This window comes from Gouania willdenowi, chromosome 11 (assembly GCF_900634775.1).
Source record: "Gouania willdenowi chromosome 11, fGouWil2.1, whole genome shotgun sequence".
NCBI lineage: Eukaryota > Metazoa > Chordata > Actinopteri > Blenniiformes > Gobiesocidae > Gouania > Gouania willdenowi.
Genome location: NC_041054.1, coordinates 14,834,408 through 14,854,579, shown reverse-complemented (window position 1 = coordinate 14,854,579; position 20,172 = coordinate 14,834,408). Strand labels below are relative to the sequence as shown.

Genomic DNA, 20,172 nt, shown 5'->3' with positions numbered 1-20,172 from the left:
TCTTATCATCACACTTTTTAGCGTTATTTACAGCTTACCGAAGTGCTCTGTTCGTCGTCTCCAAAGACAGAAGGAATTGACCCCTCAATCAGACAAAGTCTTTCGGCAAATCCTTCTTTATACTGGCGGAGGTTGCTGAAGCAGTCATCCTTGAAGTGCTGCGCGCACACAAAAATGACCTTACCCACAGATGTGGGTACATTTCTGTGAAAAATAAAACTCAACCAGGCACTTTGAAAAGGTTCTGATGCTGGGAGACGTTGTAATGAAGCGTGTGGGTTATTACATCCAACAACCAAACATTTTGATTTCTCCTCTCGTAACTTCTGCATCCTGGAGCTTGGACTACAAAATAAAAGCGAGAAATAAAAATGGCGGATTGCTCGAAGTGATGGGCCTGGAGTCGATGTCCTAATTTGGCAGTTCCGCTGACGTTATTGTTCAAAAAACGTAATAGAGAATCGAAAAATCGAAACAGATTGAAAAATATGACCAAAACAGAATATAAAGATATCAACGGAGCACCTGAAGAGATTAATTTGAACTTTTCTGTGCTTCTAAACAATCTAAATATACATCAAAATGCATTTAAGGGCTAAAAAAGTGGATTTAGCAGGATATGTCCCCTTTAAACTAATACTTTGTTGCAGCACCTTTGGCTTTTACTGCAGCACTCTTTTTGGGTAAGAGTCTATCAGTGTGGCACATCTTGAGGAAATATTTGCCCACTCTTCTTTACAAAACTGCTCCAAATCTGACAGATTGTGAGCGCATCTCTTGTACACAGCCCTCTTCAGATCATTCCACAGATGTTCAATGGGATTCAGGTCTGGACTCTGGCTGGGCCATTCCAAAACCTCAATCTTATTCTGGTGAAACCATTCTTTTGTTGATTTGGCTGTGTGCTTAGGGTCATTGTCATGTTGAAAGATAAAGTTCCTCTTCATCTTCAGCTTTCTAACAGAAGCCTGAAGGGTTTGTGCCAACACTCCCGGGTATTTGGAATTGTTCATAATTCCCTCCACCCTGACTAAGGCCCCAGTTCCAGATGAAGAAAAACAGCCCCAAAGCATGATGCAGCCACCACCATGCTTCAATGTAGGTATGGTGTTCTTTTGGTGATGAGCAGTGTTGTTTTTGCGCCAAATATACCTTTTGGAATTATGGCCAAAAAGTTCAACCATGGTCTCATCAGACGATAAAACATTTTCCACATGAATTTGGGAGACTTCAAATGTGTTTTTGCAAAATTAAGTCGGGCTTGGATGTTTTTCTTCATAAGATGAGGCTTCCTTCTTGCCACCCTACCCCATAGCCCAGACATATGAAGACGACAAGAAATTGTTGTCACATGAACTACACAGTCAGTACTTGCCAGAAATTCCTGCAGCTCCTTCAATGTTGCCTCTTGACAGCTTCCCTGACCAGTTTTCTTCTAGTCTTGTCATCAATTTTCGACAGACGTCCTGTTCTTGGTAAAGTCACTGCCATATTTTCTCCACTTGATGATGACTGTCTTCACTGTGTTTCATGTTATATTTAATTCCTTGGAAATTCTTTTGTACCCTTCACCTGACTGATATATTTGAACAATGAGATCCCTCTGAAGCTTTAGAAGCTCTCTGCGGACCATGGCTTGTGCTGGAAGATGTGGCTACAAAAATCTCAAGAAAAACCTACTAGAACAGCTGAACTTTATTTTGGGTTACTCAGAGACACTTTAAATGGTGACAGGTGTGTGCTGACTCCAATTTAACATGAGTTTGAATGTGATTGGTGAAATCCGAACACAGCCCCGTCCCCAGTTATAAGAGGGTGTGTACACTTTTGCAACCTCATTCTCTCAGTTTTTTATTTTTACTTCACCTCCCTGAAAGGTTTCAGTTTGTTTTTCAATTGCATTGTACAGGTTATAGGTCACATTAAAGGTGGAAAAAGTTGTGAAATTATTTATCTTGGTGTCATTTTTTTAAATCACAAAAACCTGGCATTTGAACAGGGGTGTGTAGACTTTTTATATCCACTGTAATTTAAGTAGCCTTTTAGCCTCAGTTGTTCAGACACATGACAATTTAACCTTGATTTGCTGGAACTGGATTATGTGTTCATATTACTTACTGGGTTGCACTATTATTAGCATGACATCTTTATTACCTTCAAATCTTTTTATCTGTTCTTTTTCAAATATTGACCTTAACGTTGATATCCTCCAAAAACCATTTGCTGAAAATGTCCAAATATGAATGACCATGTCTCCCATTCAGGCAGTGGAGACATTTACAAAATGGACATAATGGGTGATGCACTGTAGTGTAAACCAAGTTCAAAACACCACTTCCTCTCAGTCATTCACAATTAAGACCAGGCTTTAAACCTTTCATTACTCCTTTTAACACTCAGTGTAAAATGACTGATTTTAGTGAATTTATCTCTGCTTCTAAGGAAATCGGCATTCTACAGTTCTTGTTTCGGCTGATTTTAAAAGTGTGCTCTGTGTACCTCACAAATAATGTGGAACGTCAACCGCTGAATGATAAATAAACAACGCAAAGTGACAGCCAATAATTCAGAGTGTATTTATCACATGGAAGCCTGCAAAGTCGAGCAAAACACAAAGTGAGAATACGAGGAAAAAGTGGGACACGGCGAACGATAAAGCCAGACAAGGGAACAATAGCAGAATTTTTAATTTTTTTTTTAAACTAAGAGGAAACAGGTGCAGCTGTGCAGCGATAGGTCTGTGTGCTCTGGAAACCCTGCAGTGTATAATGTGAACCAAGGGAAGCACAAAGGTTTATCCCACTTTAAACAAAACGGCAGGCGGCCTGGTTGAACAAGCAAGCAGGAGAAAAAGCAAGAGGAGTTCTGTCACAAATCACATGTGTCTATTGGAGCTCCAGATGTTCATCAACAGAGGATGTGATGAAGAAACTATAGAATAAGAAACAGCATGAGCAAAAAGTGAGGAGGAAGATGTATGCATGTGCACATTCATCTCAACATATAATTATTGAATAAATTACCTCTGCACGTTGGAGAATAACTGTTATCAAACCCTTTCTGTATAAGCTTCCAGTCAGAACTCCAACAATGGACGGAGTTCACGCCTCACATTTAATTATGATGAAAATCACTGTATTGTCAACGCAGAAAACCCGTCCATCATATGGCATCACATTGTTATTCAAGTAAATAACACATTTCACAAAAGCCCAGTCTAGAAGCAGAGGTGTAAAGGGTACTGATACATTCTACTCAAGTAGAAGTACTGTTACTTGATTGAAATTGTACTCAAGTACAAGTAAGTCATACATAAAATACTCAAGTACAAGTAAAAAGTAGCTAAATTAAATAATACTCAAAGTAATGGTTACAAGTTACCGTCACATTTATTTTTGCTACTAAATCTTGCCACGGTTCCCTTGCATACAGTAAACATCTCATGTATAAACTTAAAAAAGAAGAGACCAAATCTTGCACAATTGGAACTAGGGCTGAACGATTCTGGAAAATGATCTAATTGCGATTTTGCGGGGGTGGCAGCTGCTCCTCCAATCCATAGACTATAGCCGAGACGTGAGCCCAGCCCCGCTTTGCACCCCAGCTCTCAGAGCCAATCCTTATCCCGAAGTTACGGATCTGACTTGCCGACTTCCCTTACTAAAGAATTCACATTTAACTGAACTACTGCGGTGATTAGTGCACCATTAACCCAACACAAAACTACCATATTGTGCTATTTTGGCTGTAAACAGAGGCTAACTCGTTTCAGCTGTCCACAGCAATGGCGCCGGGTCGGGAAATGCCCGTATGTTGTGACGTCACATGGGAACTATATATATCCGAGCTGGTGGTCACGTGACTGCCATAAAGTGAAACGTTCTACAGGCATTCTCCAGGTCACACGACCTGGTGAAAGACGGTCCATCTCTTCAAACTTACATAGTCAGTATTTCAAGAGGGAAGCCTCGCTCGAGCATTGATACTATCAAGCGCTGTAAATTGGTCTGAGGAATCATTGAAAAAAACTCATATGGGTCAACTCTTTAGGTCAAAACGTCTGCGGTGTGCCTTTGAATATAAGTAAAATGACTAATTTAGAAATATACTCAAAAAAGTACAAGAACCCATAAAAGATAATCAATTACAGTAATGTGAGAACTTGTAATCCATTACTTTCACCTCTGCCTAGAAGCTACAGTGGATATAAAGTCTACACACCCCAGTTCAAATGCCAGGTTTTTGTGATGTGAAAAAATGACACCAAGATAAATAATGTCACAACTTTTTCCACCTTTAATGTGACCTAAAACCTGTACAGGGGTGTGTAGAATTTTTATATCCACTGTATGTATTTTAGTCATATGTATCATAGTCCATAGCAGAGGTGGGCAATTTCTATCACAGCAGGGCCACAAAAAAGTGATTTTCTGATCTGAGGGCCACATTATCAACATTCATGTCAGCATTTAGAATAATGACCAATCTGAGCATTAATACAGGGAAGAATAATACGTTTGTGTTGTCATGTCAAGTGTTTTTGGTGTAATTTATCGTTTTGTTATTTTGTGGTCGTTTTCTCATTTTGCACTTTCTGTTGTTGTCTTATGTGTTTTTACTGTTGTTTTATGTGTGTTTTTGAAGTCATTTTGCATATTTTCTTCTTATTTCATTAGTTTTTAGCTGTTTTGTGTTTGTTTGTTGTCATTTTGTGATTCTGTACACATGTTTTGTGTATTAGTTATCTGTGTTTTTGTTGTTTGGTAATTTTACTCTCATTAGGTGTTGGGTTTTTTTTGTTGTTGTTACTGTTGTGTGTTTTTGGAGTCATTTTGTGTATTTATGTTGTCTAGTGTATATTTCTGTAACTTCGGATGTGTTTTTAACTCATTTTGTGCATTTACTTCAGGAGACGCTCAAAATTAGAGCAAAGGCCGCAAGTTACCCCATGTCTGGTCCATCGTGTTTGAGAAAGCTGATGATGAGATTGCCAGGTTTTTATCTGTCAAACAGAACCCAAGGCCACTTCCATACTGAGATGTGCAGAGTGCAGACACATCTCTGTCAGAACAGAGGAAACCAGGCGGGGAACCAAAGGTCACCCCTGCCTCAGGAAAACTTCCTGTCCTTATGTTTTGAAAAGTAACAAAGGCTTTCCTCAGGCACAGATAAAAAGGGGTGGAAACTTTGGTCGCTGGGCAGCCTGGACGAACACGTTGAGAGACAAATAGTTGTAAAAAAACACAGTGATTTAGATCTTGCTGAAGTTGCAAATGTAGAGATATGTAAAACTGAAGTGTGGTCCTGGTTTTCTTGCATCTACTGAGTTGATGGCAGTGAAAGGTTCAGAATAGATGTGACGAAGGGTTAAAAAAGAGAAATGTCAAAACATTTACAACTAAACATAATCAGCTTTATGTCATAATGGGAAACATAAAAAGCATTTCAAATAAAACATAGCTGAACTTTGTATCAGCTTTGTCGTGTGATCGTAAAGAGCTTAAATCAGGATCTTGCACATGAGCTCATTCAGACTACAAGGTAAACACAGAAGGTTGTTAGTCCTGATGAAAAGGAAAGAAAGGAAGACTGAAAGGAGGAAAGCTAAAAGGGTAAAATGTGCATTGCCTTCCAGGATCCTGCAGTCTATTTTCATATTGACTGCAGCCAAAAACCATTGAATTTTCCAACAATTTACACAAAAAATATAGTTGTTTTATTAGTATTACTTTGCAATACATAACTAGTGCTATTGTTTAATCAAGTTCAAAGATGTCGACTTTTATTTACCCTTTTACAAGTATGATCATTTTTATTGTAAAAAAAACAAAAATAATAATAATACATTTTCACTAATGATGAGAGATAGGAATGAAAATTTATAATAAAAAGATTTGAAATCAGTATATTATCCGGATTACCCTTCAAAATTTAACTGAATCTTGTATAGCCTAAGGTTCATCTTTGCTTAAAAATGTTAATAAAATCCATGACGTAACCCTGACTACCAACAGACTTCTCTGTTAAAGCTTCAAAAGAATGGAACAACATTCCCACAACAATCAGAGAAATCAATAGTTACTGTATAATGTATTCCGCTTATCGTTAAAACGTTGGCTCCTTCACAATCAAACATGCCAGCACTGAACTCTCGTCGCCGCTTTCTTGTGTCGTCTTGTATGTTATTGTCTAATTTCGATACTGCTCTATTTGAATGTTCACTCTCCTTTTTAAGCCTTGTATTATAACTGACTAATGTTATTGACTATGTCCTTTAATACTGATTATAGTTGTTTCATGAACTGCTGCTTGTGCCTTATGTCCTGTTGCCTCCAGCTGCATTCCCACTGTAGCTCTGTTGCGCATTAACTGTTTTTTGCTTGTTTGTTTTGGTGTCTTATTCCTGCTGCTGCAGCAAATGTCATGTAATTTGTATTTTGCCATGTGATAATCAACAAGCTTTAACTATTTCCATTGTGCGTATTGTACATCTGGCCGAGGACTACAGATGAAATCTAGCCTTTTGGCTAACTGGCATATTCTATAGGTGAGTTGTTGTGTTATTATGCACTGACCTTGTAAATAAATATATGCTGTGAAAAAATAACCTCCTTGGCAGAGGTAATAATACAATGTTCAGTGCATCTTCACCAGACTTTATACTGCCAGTATTAAATCACTGCTTTTATGATAAATACAAATATTTCTTGTTTAAATAATAATAATAAATAGTAGATAAACATTTTTGTATTTATTCTTCGAATAACCTTATAAAAACATTTCGACTTTCCAGTGTGGCTTTCTGAGTATTTGACCACATCATATATTCTGATGTACAATAACGTCAGGCTTATCTTTTGCTTCTGTTCAATATTTCTAATTCGTAATTTGAAGCTCTTTGTTTTCAGTTTTGTTTGACTTCTGTTTTCATCTGGAGAGAAGATCCAAATGGTTTCACCCAGTAAATTAGAGTTTCTTCATTGAACTGACTTCTTAATCCTAGATTCCTTTCCTTTAATCCAAACCTTTAAATCAATCAACTCCAAGCTTGATTGTCTGAGCGTCGGCTTTATTAGAAAGCATTGCACAGTGGGAGAGCATCTTAGTTTGGTTGTGTAATTACTTCTCACATGAACTAAACTAGTGTTTCTCAAACTTTTTTAGCTCAAGTACCCCCTTTCTCTTATTTCTGAATCCAAGTTTTCCCTTTTGTCCGACTACAACATTTTGCTTAGAAAACTTTAAAACCAACTATAGAGCATAAAGATGGAATTAACTAGTGATAATACACATTTTAAAAAATCTAATTTTATAAATAAGTGCAAAGAAACACTATTAGTGCAGTGGTTCCCAACCTTTTATGCATCGTGACCCCATTCAAGAATTTCTGGCGACCCCAAAGACCTTTTTTTCTAGAATTAGTTTTTGATCATATTGATCATAGTTTTTGATATCTTTTATTGTATTTTAGTTGAACTAGATTTATATTTCACAAAGTGAAAGTAGGTAAATACAGTTGTTTAAGATTGTGTGTTGTTGAATTAACAAAAAAAAAAGTAGGTTTAGCTTATAGGAATAGATAGTACACTCCCTTAGATAATCAGTTCTTGGTCTAGAGGTGGGGTTAAAGGGGTAAAAGCTTCACAGGGGTCTTCAGGTGGGCACCCTCCTTCATTTGTGTTTCATCGAAAGGCCCACGACACCTCCAAAGGGCTCAACGGCGACACCTGGCGTCCCAGGTGTGCCCCCCTCTGCTTTTGCCCCTTGATGGTCACTTTGCAGACCAGCTGGGATCCTTTCTTTTGATCCATAGCCAGCTGCTGCTTTGTTCAGCAGCATTTGACAGTGACTTGACAGCTTGCCGGAAGGCCTGTCCTCGCACTCCCATTCCCTTGAGAAGCTTGGTTTTGGACGTGGCAACAAATCCTCTACACCCAACCTCAACCGGAAGCACCTGGGCACACCAGCCATGTTGTTTTGCCTCGTTGCTATGTCGGAGTACTTCAGTCGCTTACGCTCATATGCTTCACCAACTGTAGCTTCTAATGGTACCATTAGTTCCATGATGAAAAGCGACTTCTGAGAGGTTGACCACAAGACCAGGTCTGGCCTGAGGTTAGTTGTAATGATCTCAGGCGGAAAGCGAGTCTCTGGTCTAAGTCAATCTGCATTCTCCAGTCCCGGGCAGTGTCTAGGAGGGTTGCTTCCACTCTTGCAGATGGCTTTGCTGGAAGTTGTCCTGCTCTTACAAATGGGGTGGTGTTTCTGTGCCTAGTCATTGTAGGTGGGAGGGCGTTGTTGGTAGTTCTACTTCCTTTCAGGGTGATTGCCAGTTGTCGTAGGACCTTGTTGTGTCTCCAAGTATAACGGCGTTGAGACAAATTGGTTTTGCAGCTAGTGAGGATGTGTCTCAGTGTTGCAGGGGTTTGACACAAGAAGGATCTTCTCCAAACCATTGGTTAAGAAGAAATAAATACATTTTCAAAAATCTCTTTTGCATTTTCAGAAATTTCAGGCTACCCCACATGTGGTCCCGACCCCAAGGTTGAAAAACCCTGATTTAGTGGCTCCTGAATAGATTATTTCTATAGTTTTCATAATTTTTGGACATCTCACGGCTGGGACCAAGACTGACAGTTTATTTGTTCCCTTTATATATTTATTATTTGTTTATTTCCTCCCCCCCTCCCTCCCTAGTACCCCCTGTAGCTACATTGCGTACCCCCATTTGAGAATCACTGAACTGAACAATGTTTTCTGATTTAGTACATTTAAAAACAGTATCGATGGCAGACATCTAAAATAAATATTAACGTCCATTAATGATGTCAAAACACCGCACACAACTGTTAGTTGAAAACAAAAATCTCTATGGTATTTTCCTTGTTCTGCAAATTCCATCCATCTGATCACACGGCCTCTCTTCACCCAAATTTGTATTGACCCGATCCACGTCGGTAATCTTTTCAGCCAGCTAATGCTTAAAGGATTGTGTACTCAGCACATTGTAATTCTCTCGTCCTTGCTCTTCTCTGCCCTGCAGACTTGTGCTCGACTGTTCTACACGGCACACACAGTTCAACATCGAAAAGAACATTCTATCAGCATTGGATGTCACTCAAAATGCCAAAATATTTATACAAACATAATGAACTGCCACATTTTTAGTAGGAGTAAATGAATCGTCTGAGTTCATGTAAAACTAGCAACTGTGAAACACTGCAGCACTGCAGGGTAACTCATCTCTAAGTGGGTTAGATATCCCACCACAGACCGCTTTGTTGTCCCGTAAAGCCCCCGAAACCCACTCCTTTCTTCACACCAGCATCATCCCAGCTGGATCCACATCTGGACACACCGCTGCAGACAGCTGTGGAACGGCGCTGTGACACCAACTGTATCATCGCACAAGGAACGTTTGAATAGTATAGCAGCTGTAGCGTGTTGTTTGCCACAAAGCAAACAAATGGATTAGCTACGAAGCTGTAAAGATAATGTTTTTGACAAAAAAAGGATTTCTTAATATTTGGATCACCTCTTTAGTTTATACACAAAAAATATTCTGATTCTGCTTCTGATGCACACGTCAAGGATTTATCGAATTTGTAGATAAAAATAGTTACATTTTTTTTTTTTTTTTTTTAAAGCTTGAAATTTTTGAATGATAGAGCCTCATTTATTTTTTATTTTGGGATTGTTCTATGCATTTTAACTCTTGAGGACAATCACAGCAATAAAGTTGCACTTTTGACAATATATCTGATGTCTGCAGTCATTTTTAAGTGCATTGGAAAAAAAAAAATCAAAAATCGAATCGAAACTTGAATTTTTCTTTAAAAAAAAAATCGGCAATTTTTTTATGGCAAAATCGCCCAGCCCTATGTCAAGGTAGTTAAGAATGTGGCAGAATTCATTTTTGTGATAGTCTTTCACCAATTAAGGAAATTGCAAGGTGAAATTACATAAGCTAATTGCAATATCGTCCAATCAGAAACTAAATTAGAACAAGGTGCAGGTGAGGGTAAACGAGCAGGACATGACAATAAATCAGAATCGTAATTCAAAATTAAATATGGGGGCATGTGGACGTCATCCAAAAGGATTATACAGATGGAAATGGAAATTAAAGTAATTTTAGCAGACTTGACACTTTTAGTAGAGTTGTAGACTAAAACAAGAACAAAAATGTGTTTGTTTGACAGAGAACTAGAACTATGACTAAATTAAAAAGAGCTTATAATACTGTTTCAGATAGACATGCAACAAGTGAACATAAACCATGTAAACCACTTATCTGATCACTTTTAAATTAAAAACAAACAGATTCAGATTAAGTAAAGCATAGCACAGCACAACCTAGCCTAGCCAAGCATACAGATACAAAGGGAATATGACAGGCTAATCAAACATACAAAATATATTTTAGGGATGCTCGATTATAGAAAAAATTATAATCATAATTATTTTAGTCATAATTGAAATCACGATTATTCAAACAATTATTTGTCAACCAAAAAGTTAGTATTAATAATTAGGGATGTCCCAATACAACTTTTTCACTTCCGATATGATACCGATATTGCAACCTTGATTATTGGTCGATACCAATATCAATCCGATGCGATATCAGCACAAATCATACGTACTTTTATTACTTATTTTGTAGTGTGGAATATTACAAAAAGCTTGATTTTTTTTTTAAAAAACAGACCCATTTATTATAAAACAATGGATAACATTTAATTAAGAATAAAAATATTCTATAAATAAATAAAGAATAAATAAAATAGAAGAAATTGAAAAAATAAATCCAAAAAAGCAATATATTATATCGAATATTTCAGACGCAGTCTGATAAATAATTTTCTGGCTGATATCGACCCGATATCAATATCGGATTGGGACACCCCTATTAATAATCGGTGTGCGTCAAGCTTTATTATTTGTAGATGTCCGAAATCGTAAAAGTTTGTTTTATTTAGCAAATAAAGTGTATGTAAAATAAAAAAAATGGATATTATTATTATTATTTTTGTAATCGTTGGGTGTAATAATTGAAATTCTAATCAAATTTCGATTAATTGCACAGCCCTAACATATTTATTCATCTATTTACCTTATGAGATCATTTGCTCTGTTGTTTCGGTTTGATGTGCATCGCAGTTGCTATTCTTTTTACACTTATATTGTAAAATGTCAAACCTCATGTCCCTTCAAAAATGTAGCACAGTGCAACATGTTATGATCCATACTGTCTATCCTGCAGAGGGATTAACAGTGCAACATCATCAATAGAGTAAAGTTTAGGTGTCATACCAACTGGTTTGTTGACGCCTAGAAAGCCAGCGTTTCCCAAGAGCTTGAAGATTTTATGTGCTGGAAATATTCCTTCAGCTTCCCATTGATCCACATGAGGGTTGATCTCCTGTTCAATGAGCTACAGTAAAAAAAAAAAACGTACAACATAGAGAGGTTTGATGTTGTGTGTGAACTTGTCAACATTTCTTATTCACACAAAGGATTTCAACACAAACATGCATCATTTTGTAAGTTTCTCGATATATGCAAATTGTGTCTCTTATGAAGATTCTGAGGACAAATGCAAGGTTGCGGTTCCATCTCTGGAAAAAAAAACATGTGAATGTACATTTAGCATATAAATACTATAGTCTGCGTAATCTGTCCCAAACAGATGGAGATAGAAGGCATCACATATCTATGAATATAAAGCAAGCGGGGGGGAATGCATTACATGGTGGCTCTATGATGAATGCAGCAACATGAGCGATGACATTACTATTACATGTATACACAACCAGGACATGTAGGATTTAGAGGGATGATATGGTGCACATTCTTGTCACTTCTCTATAATACAAGTTGTAATTATTTTGTGCTTTTCAGCAACAAATAAAAAAAGAAATCCAAAGACTCAACATCTAGCTCAGGAGGACAATTACAAAATAAAAAAAATGCTTGAGTTTGCAGTTCACTACTCCCTCACCACTTTTGAGATTAAGCTACTCAACCGAGGAGACTTAGAGTGGCCTCCAGTAGCTTAAAGGTTCCCCGCCAAGCCTTCCTTGAGCCAACATTGCTAATGCATACACACTAGAGCTGGGTAAAGCCGTGTACTCATCGTTCTTTGGTTATTCCGTTTTAAAACCAAATCAAAAAAACAAATAAACAGTGTGGTTATTTTGTTTTTCTGATTTAAAACCAAAACAAAAATACAGATATACCAAAAACCAGATAACCAGATGTTTGTGTGATATTTTGATATTTATGGAGAAATTAGAGCGAGAACTGAAGTCCGCTGCACCTCGTTTCACTCCCCAAGTCCTGGACCAGGTCCCCACACACAATAGGACTGTTTAGGATTTATTTCAGCAGTTTTCTGGTCCTGTCCATGTTTTCATCCAGTCTGTGGATGTTTTAACGGTTAAGAAGCTGCTCACGCTTATGTTTTGTTTCACGGTGTTACGATGCAAACAGTATCCAAATAATCTGCTGACTGACTATCGACTTTTGAGGCTGGTGTGAGGAACCATATAGATGTTATAACTTCTACCATTTGACACTTTTGCAAAACAATAACAGCTTTTTGGAGGGCAGTGAAAATGTTTTTGCACTTTATAAATACCGCTAACAGCAGCTGTCAACACACATGGAAGTTGATCACAAGAAACGAGGAGCACCAGTAGATTCATTACACCACCTCTGGGTCCACTTATGTGCATGTTTTGTACTATTTGGACCGTAACACTGTTCAGTAAAGTTGGCAGATATTCACAGATTCGGACTTCCAGCATCACTAACTCTTAAACGAAATGTCAGACACAAATTACGCCTCTGCCATCAGTGTGAGGTGGGCAAAATGATACAAGATCATTTTTATCAAACGCAGCACAGTAAAAGTCCGTTGGTCGGTCGTTCTGCGTGGTGAGATTAAAATATGAAGCTCTCATCCTAATTTCCCCGTAAATATCCAAATATCATACAAACAGAACCAGATTTAATTTGAAAACAAGAAAAACGCTGCTTGTTTGGTTTTTCCTTTTCCCTGTATCTGGTTTTTAATTAATAAAACAAAAAACCAGATCTGTATTTTATATTTTTTAATTTGGTTTTGAAACGAAATAACCAAAGAACGAAGGGTACACAGATTTGGGTATTATGGCCAATTTCCTGAATTGATTTGATTTTGATTAATAAGGTTTTTAACTGATTAATCACGATTCAATTTCGATTCAGTATTAATCTTTCAAATTTTACTTGGATATTCCAAACTTCTGACTTAAGTCGGGGCGGCAAGGGGTGTGCATTGTCATGAATCTGATGAAACGATACAATTTGCATGTCACGATACAATATATCCAAATATACCCCGATACAAACAGTACGATGTAAGCACGATATCAATAATTACACATTTTACCTTTGCAAGTAAAAATTTAAATGAATAAAAATGTATTTTTTTTTAAACTTGCAAGAACAAGTAAATGGTGACAAATGGTAATTCAAGTACAAATACAAAAAACAAGAGGTACTGTATGTTTATCAAACTGTTGAATTACATTTTTCAAAAAGTTTAATTTTTGCTTCCACAACAGATTCAAATTCTGTTAACTTTTTAAATTCTTTTTTAAAAAACGTAACTACATAGATCTACAAATTATTTATTTATTTTACAAAAATAAAGTGCAATCAAATTCCGAGCCAAAATACATTGAGAGTTGAAGTAGTTTAACAAGGTCTGATGTGCTAAGCATATTTTAGCGCAATTTAATAGTTTTTTCACTAAAAACATGATTAAAAAAATTGATTTGAACATTTTTTGGATCGATACAATCGCGCGGTGATTTATTGCGATATATCGCCGAATTGATTTTTTCTTACATCCTTAGGCAACTTACCCAGCGGAGCTTTGTCTGCCATGTTTGCACGGAATTGAATCCACTCTCATGTTGAGCAGGCACAGTAGTAGACTTCGCTAACGCCAGACAACAGCGTGAGACTACTAGGGATAGAGTAAATTTAAAAAATCTATTTCAGCACTGATTAATTTATTTTGAAAAATTTCAATGAAATAGATTCAAGATCGATTAAATCAATTTTTTTTCTCAGCTTTTATACACACATAAGGCACTCAAAAAGATTCCCAAGGAGACAGAACAATCAGTAAACTAACGGTAAATGTTTTATGTCAAATTACAACATTAAATAATTCAGGAACTGTTCCAAGTGCTTTTCTTTATTATCATTATTAAATGATGTTGAAGAATAGCAGATCAGGGCTGGTCATGACGGAAAATCCCGAGTCCGGCCAGTCCGAGAGTCAAGAGATTTGAGACCGAGTAAAAAAGCTCCTGAGTCTGAGACAAGACCAAGACCTTTAAAATGCGGACTAGTACTATAGCACTAGTTAAGTTATGGCTGATGTGGAGAATATGGAAACTAATCACTGCATGTTTGCTTAAGTTCATTTAAACACACAATAATAAATGTCAATACACAAGACTTCCATTAGCATTTAAAAAATGTTACAACTCCTAATGACGCGTGAACTAATCGATAGATCCAATATGATTCATATGGGAGGAAACACTGCAAGTAATCATGTCATTGCCAAAAAAAAACAATACAACATTTAACACCACTGACAGCAGCTTGTGGTTTGTGGCTGGATGAGTCATAAAGAACGTGTGCAGTGAGCGGAGACTCCGTGGTTTGGGAAAGGACTTTGTAACTACTGAACCTTTAACACTGTAACTCATTGTTACCTGAGGAAGCAGCCAACAGTTAGTGAAGCATTCATTAAATCTATTGTGGTTCTCGGACAGTGGTACACTTTGCTGCAAACTTTTCTTATACCAAGGTAGGATAATCTTTCATATGTGGGGGGCTCTAAACCTCAATCAGGTACCAGAAGTAGGACATTGATTATGATCCAGCTCTATTGTCTCGTTCAGTGTTTCTGAAATGGGGGGACGTGTACCCCTAAGGGTACTCAATGGCACTACAGGGGGTACTTAGAGAGAGAGAGAGAGAGAGCGAAAGAGAGAAAACTCTATTCAGGTGCCACTAAACCAGTGTTTTTCAATCTTGGGGTAAGGATCTCGTGTGGGGTTGCCTGATATTTTGGAAAAATTTAAATAGATTTTGAAAATTACTATTCTTTTTTTTAATTAAGAACACATAATCTCATATTTACAGAAAAGAATTAGGGCCACTGCAAAAAAAAAAAAAAAAAAAAAAAAAACAGGATTGAAAAAAAAAAAGTTAAGACCAAAAACATTAAATAAAAAAAAATCAAGACAAAAATTAATACCAGAAAAAAACATCTTTGGGGTCCCCAGAAATTCTTGATATCAAAATGGGGTCACGATCCTAAAAAGGTTGGGAACCACTGGACTAAATACTGTTTCTTTCCACTTATTTACAAAACCAGATTATTTAAAATGTGTGTTATCACTAGTTCATTCCATTATCAGGCTCTATAGTTGTTTTTAAATAGTTTACTAAGCAAAATGTTGTAGTCGGACAAAGGGGTACTTGGATTCAGAAATAAGAGAAAGGGGGCACTTCAGCTTCAAAAGTTTGAGAACCACTAGTCTAGTCCAATATCTGACAGTAGTGACAATAACTTGTCACTACTGTTTAATCAACCTTTAGTATCTACCAACTAATATGTTTTTTCTTTCTTTTTAAAATACACAATTGGTTATACATTTGCATCTGTAAAACCCCTCTAGCATTACAATTACATCAACAAACAAGAAACACGTTTCTTTCATTTTGGATTTTATATTAAACCTATTTATGGTTGCTCTGCTGTGTAGGATATATTCTGTATTCTCAGGTTCAAACTGCACCATGATTTTATGAAATACTTCATTGTATTATTATTATTTGGGTTGTGGCTTTTGATTAGATTTTATTTTTATTAAAGTGTGGTAAGGCAAGGCAAGGCAAATTTATTTGTATAGCGCATTTCATACTCAAGGCAACTCAATGTGCTTTACATGATAAAACATTCAATTGTTTAAAATCAATAAGAACATTAAAAATCATCAGTAAAATCAATTAAAATCATCAGTAAAATCGTCAACAAACACATGACATCAACAACATGACCAAAAATCTCTCTCTCAATCATATGCAGTAGAGAAAAAAGTGCCTTTAACTTTGATTTAAAAATGTTCACATTAGATGCTGACTTCAGCTCTGCTGGCAGTTTGTTCCACTTCTTTGCAGCATAACAACTAAAAGCAGCATCACCATGTTTACTGTGAGCTCTGGTCTCCACTATCTGACCTGTGTCCATAGATCTGAGAGACCAGCTGGGTTCATACCTGACTAACATGTCACTGATGTATTCTGGACCAAACCCATTCACAGATTTATACACCAGCAGCAGAACTTTAAAGTCTATTCTGAGGCTGACTGGGAGCCAGTGTAAAGACTTTAAAACTGGAGTAATGTGTTCTGACCTCTTTGTTCTGGTTAAGACCCGAGCTGCAGCGTTCTGAACCAGCTGTAGCTGTTTGATGCTCTTTTGGGGGATTCCTGTCAGAAGACCATTACGATAAGGCTGAACAGTTGAGAACCAGGGATTTACACCATTTGTTTGAGAGCAAATCATAATTAATGGGCAATTGTTTTGAACGACTATTGACACGCAATGACAAGGGGAAGTTAGAGCACTAGCGATATTAATTAGCACTCTTCAGCAAGACAAGAGTGGTCATGCAAAGCAAATCAATTATCAAATGAACACATTAAACCCAACAGCTGTGACAATAATGATATGCTTTGGGAATATTTTTTTCCTTCGATTGCACACTGAATAGAGCCTTTATTTGGTAAAATGCCTGCTAAATGATGTGTACCTTCAAGATATCGGTAAGAAATGCTTTTCAAAGTGGTGCACACGTTTTATCAAATGTGATTTAGAGAAAGAATGGCTTGTTTTTTCTTTTATGTTGCCTGAATGAAAGGATTAAACCAGCCCTGAAGAAACACGAAAAAGTTCTTTCCAGGATTGGGAAATTAGAGGCAGATGAACTTTTTTTTTCTTTCCAAAAGAAACACAGCATACAATCCAACTACTCACTACTCACTATGCCAAGAAAATAAGAGAAAAACATCTGAATACAAGTAAAACAGGAAAAAACACACGTCTCATGAAGCAAGATTCAGCAGCACGTCGTCTTAGCTCGAAATCCCAAATAGGTTTTAGCAGCCTCTATAAGCAGGAATTAAATGCCCCAAACAGCCTTCAATAAAGTCATCCATGTTCAAGGTTCAGAACCTGAGAAGTCAAAGGGAGGAATGACTAGCTGCCGAAAAGGGAAACATGCAGGAACGGTCATCAGGAAGTAATTCCCACAACTCCCAACCAAAAGTTATGAACTTTTTGTTCAGCATACCAAAAGAATTTCACATCCTTGACCCATCATGTAGGAAAGGCAAACAGAAAAGGTCAAAGACATTTCTAAATGCTTGGTGGTTTGATGCTTTTCTTTGAAAAATGTCACTACCGAGATTTACTGAAGTAACAGTATTTAACAAACCCTAACTAATCCTGGCTTTAAAACAAAAGTTAAAGCCTTTTTGCAAGTATCTATCCATGTGTATTTTGTTGTAAAAAGCACAAGTTATTCTTTCTGTGTGTGCCTAAGGGAAAAAACTAAAAAACAACAAACATTGATTAGAGGAATATCCCATTCTGGCACCAGCTGAGGTGATTAGCTCTTTCCAAGAATTACATGGGAATTTTTTTTTTAGCCTTTTATTGGCAAAGCACCGCCCTCGCTTTGACCTTATCAATGATGTACCTTTTGGTTCTTCAGTTAGTCTATGACTGACCAAACAAACACAACAGGGACTTTCACTGATGTATGCACCCAGATTGATCAACCTAAGCAGTGTGATAGTAAATGTGCACACTGAAACGCAATTAGTTTAAAGCTATGTTTGAATATAGGTTAAAAATGTTTAAAATGAATTGCTTCCATGTCTCCATTTCAAACAAGAAATTGGGAGAACCATTCCTTCCCCGTACATGCAAATGCTTTCTGACAAGGACCATAACCATCAACCTCCATGGTAGATAAAACTACTATTAATACAAGAAATTTGGCCAATGATGAGAGGTCCAGAATCAGTATATTGATCCGGATCCCCTCCAAATTTTTTTTTTTTTTTTTTTTTTTTTTTCAAAAATTTAATGGAATGTTGGAAAACAGGGAAATGGCAGCAGAACGAGCCCTATACGGTTCAGCCTGTATTTAAATATTCCAATCCAGAGACAATGTGCAGCAGTAATGTTGAGTCTCAGTGATGAACTGTCATCCTGCAGAAGGTGCACCCAACCTTGAGTCATCTTGGAAAGATTCCAGCTCCTTATAAAAAAAATTATATGCACCTCCTTCCTACAAACCTTTACAAAGTGTTTTTTTTTTTAGCTATTCAGTAGTGACCGACTCTCCCAGCTTTGGCCAGTTTAATAGTGTGCTAATGTTGGTTCCTTTGTTAGTCTATAAATGACCACAGTAAACACACACCATACCAACAGTAAATTATTAGTAGACATCCTGACACTGTGACTCTAACCTTGAGCAGTAATGAAGGATTTCCTATTAGACCATCTGTCTACCATCTATAAACACACACTATTCTACAGTGCCTTCTTTTAATAAACTCTTTTGCTTCAAGTTCCCTTTCCGGCATTGCCTACTTATTGTTCTGAATTTCCCTTATACATTTGTGTCCTTCCAAATATTCCCAGTGGAGGTTTATTTTCAACTATTTGGTAACCCTTGAAGGTTTTGTCACACAACATTAGCAATTTATATTTGGGTTTTTATTAATACTAGTACAGTGCCCGTCGGAAGCATGTATTTATATAGTGGGAGCTTAAGTAGAGTTGTCAATTATGGCCAAACGAGTATGTGTTATGATGACCCGATTTAACTTTTTCATTTCCGATATGATAACCATATTGCAGCCTTGCGTATCGGCCGATACCGATATTGATCCAATACGATATAAGCATGAATCATACATACATTTATTACTTTTTTTAGGGATGCACCGAAATGAAAATTTGTGGCCAAAGCTGAATAAAATATAAATGCTTGGCCAAATACCGAATACGGTTGTTTTTCACTATTTTTTTTATTTTTTTTAATAGTGCATAAAAAGCCTAGAATAAATTTTTAGACATGTTTTTTTTTAAAAAGTAATGTTTATTGAATATTCTGACAGGTATTGGGGTGGGAACCTCTGGGTACAGTACCTCACAATACGATACGATACGTGATACAAAGCTCACGATAACGATTATCTCACGATGTGACGATACTGCGATTATCAATATATTGGTCTGAGTGTCCCAGTTATTTATATCTGATTTGTCTAATCACTTACGTACATGGTTGTGCTGTTGTTGGATTTAGATTAAGTTGCAATCAGATGTTCTAAAACTGTTTGTTCCAAAAAATAGGCAGTGAGAAAGGTTTATGGTTAAATAGGAGCCATTTAATTATAGTATGTCAAAAAAGATGAATATAATCCATATTTACAGACATGCGCATGATAAATTGATGAATAAAATTTGCACCAATTTTCGCTGGACTTAAGCAAATGAATACAAATGTCCCAGAGCATCCCCTGTCCTAAGACCCTCCTTCAGCACTCAAAAACTCAAAAAACCCAGTGGGAAAATGAACTACACATAAACGTCATGTACAGCCAAGGTGCCATCGTAGATTATAAACAGGTGGTGAAAATATCAGCGTTTATAATGCCGTGTTTACAGAGAAACGTGCATGTTTCGCTGTTCGCATTGAGCACAGCCGCTGTAACTTCTGGGAACTATTTGAGTCTATTTCAAACTTGCGTTGTCGCAACTCTCTCTCTAAATGGCTCTGTGTGCATATTGCTCAGACACCCCTCCCCCTCTCATGCCCCGTCCGTAAATCAATGCAGTTATTGATGACAAATTACCTAAAATCCCAGTTAAGACACTCGGAATCAATGGATTCAAATTCCAGGAACTATTTTTTCTGTGTGCATGCGGCCCCTGTCCGGTCTAACCCACGGTTCAAAATAAAATGAAAATAAACGTTTTGAAATGTAATCACCAAATAAGTCCAAAATAGGGCT

General features: G+C 36.9%; 1 protein-coding gene across 1 annotated transcript in view; it reads right to left on the bottom strand.

Annotated features, from left to right (window-relative positions):
- Window positions 1-20,172, bottom strand: part of LOC114472359 (probable acyl-CoA dehydrogenase 6) — a 32,987-nt gene that overhangs the window by 10,162 nt on the left and 2,653 nt on the right. The window contains exon 2 of the mRNA XM_028461595.1: window positions 11,317-11,437. Within this exon, the coding sequence (XP_028317396.1) occupies window positions 11,317-11,437 (121 nt within the window). The remainder of the gene's footprint in view (window positions 1-11,316; window positions 11,438-20,172) is intronic.